General features: G+C 45.6%; 1 protein-coding gene across 1 annotated transcript in view; it reads left to right on the top strand.

Annotated features, from left to right (window-relative positions):
- Nucleotides 1–1,649, top strand: part of TMOD1 (tropomodulin 1) — a 16,170-nt gene that overhangs the window by 5,358 nt on the left and 9,163 nt on the right. Inside the window, exon 3 of the mRNA XM_009080700.1 lies at nucleotides 574–693. Coding sequence (XP_009078948.1) covers nucleotides 574–693 — 120 coding nt within the window. The remainder of the gene's footprint in view (nucleotides 1–573; nucleotides 694–1,649) is intronic.

Raw genomic sequence — 1,649 nt, 5'->3', positions numbered from 1 at the left:
AGACCAGCTGCCCCAAGCTGCCCCTGCTGACAGAGCCCTCCACCACCTCCTTTCCACCCTCTTGACTAATGTATTCTCTGCCCTGCCAATGTGCACCTGGAGTAAGCAGCAGGAGTTGTGTTGGTGGTGAGTCTGGTCCTGCACAGTGCTGGGTCTGGGCCACTGGCTTGTCGTGGTCCATGTGAGTGCTGGCAAACCATCATCCCTTTTGTGCAGCCTTCAAAGAAGTGAAGTACTGCAAGGTCAGGGTGTGTGTGGCTTTTGAGTACTATGCTGTGAACAGCCACAAATGTACAGTTAGGCTTCTGTAGATGCAGCCTACTGAGCTGGTGAGAGATCCCAGCTCCACAGCTGGAGGTGTCTGGCAGGTGCCTCCTGGCTCACATTGCAGCAGGACTCAGACCAAGCTAACGGGAAGGGATTTGCTGACTTCTCTAATTTTTCTCTATGCCCTTGTGGCCCCTCTGTCTGTTTCTACTGTGCAGATCTCACAGCATGGAAACGCATCTGCATGGCTAGCTGTGAAACAGGTGCTATAGCTATACTGAAAGTGACCTCACTTTGCATTTATAGGAAAAGCATGGATCCCCAAGCAGAAGCCAATGGATCCTGTTTTGGAAAGTGTGACTCTGGAGCCGGAACTGGAGGAAGCCCTTGCTAATGCCTCTGATGCAGAGCTCTGTGACATTGCTGGTAAAATAGTTTCACAACAATTGGGGGTTCAAGTTGTTCTCCTGCTAGGGGGTTTTGTTTGTTCTTTTGTGGGAAATGAGCTATTTCTTCTTTTGCTGTTTATCTGAATGCTGCCAGTTCTGACAGAATTTGTTTCTTTGTTAAAAAACATTGTTCTCAGCCCACATGATTTAATCAGGAGTGTGGACCAAAGCTGAAAAGGGAAAAGGAGGATTTATCAAGGGAACAGTGTGTGTTGTTTGATCTCTTCTTCTGTCTCTGCCACTGACTGTTGCTAATTGCAGCCTGTACCTTCAAGAGCACAGGTATCTTCAAATCAAACTTTAGGAAACAGTCAAGCAGACCCAGTGAGAATGCAGATTTCTTGTGCAACCTGTTAAAGGAGCTGTCAGGTTAGAGAAGTCTTTCAGTGGACACCCAAGGCTGCTGTTTCTCCAAGAGCTTTTACAGCACATTTTAAAGCTGTGGATTTCTTGCGGTTTGTGCAGTCATCAGTCAGATGACAATATTGGTATCTTGCTGAAGCCCAGAACATGGGCATAGCTTGATGATTGGGATAGGACATGCCTTGGCCAAAGGAGCATATGGACAACCCATGGTGCTTTAATGAACTCACATACCTCCTTCTGGTCTAGCAGTCAATGAATATTTCAATGATTCTTCCAGTTTTGTCTCCTTCAGACTTTCATACTCCCTAGCAATATCCTCCCTGCCAGAAGTCTGTAAAATAATTACACCGTCTTCTTCATAATAATACCATATTTTGGCTTAGAAATGTGTTTCTGCATTAGTGCTTCCAACATATGCACCTTGGCCAAGCATTGCATCTCTGGATTTAGCTTTTTTACTATTCTCCTGGAGTCTTATAAAGCCCTATCCTATAAAATCTGTCTTTCTAAGCTCCAGATCTGTGCAGCAATTGTTTTCACAGAGAAATGCTGTTCAGGGTAGCTTGT

Source organism: Acanthisitta chloris, unplaced genomic scaffold, assembly GCF_000695815.1.
Source record: "Acanthisitta chloris isolate BGI_N310 unplaced genomic scaffold, ASM69581v1 scaffold13798, whole genome shotgun sequence".
Lineage (NCBI taxonomy): Eukaryota > Metazoa > Chordata > Aves > Passeriformes > Acanthisittidae > Acanthisitta > Acanthisitta chloris.
Note: the sequence above shows the minus strand (reverse complement) of the source record. Positions and strands in the feature narration are given on the sequence as shown.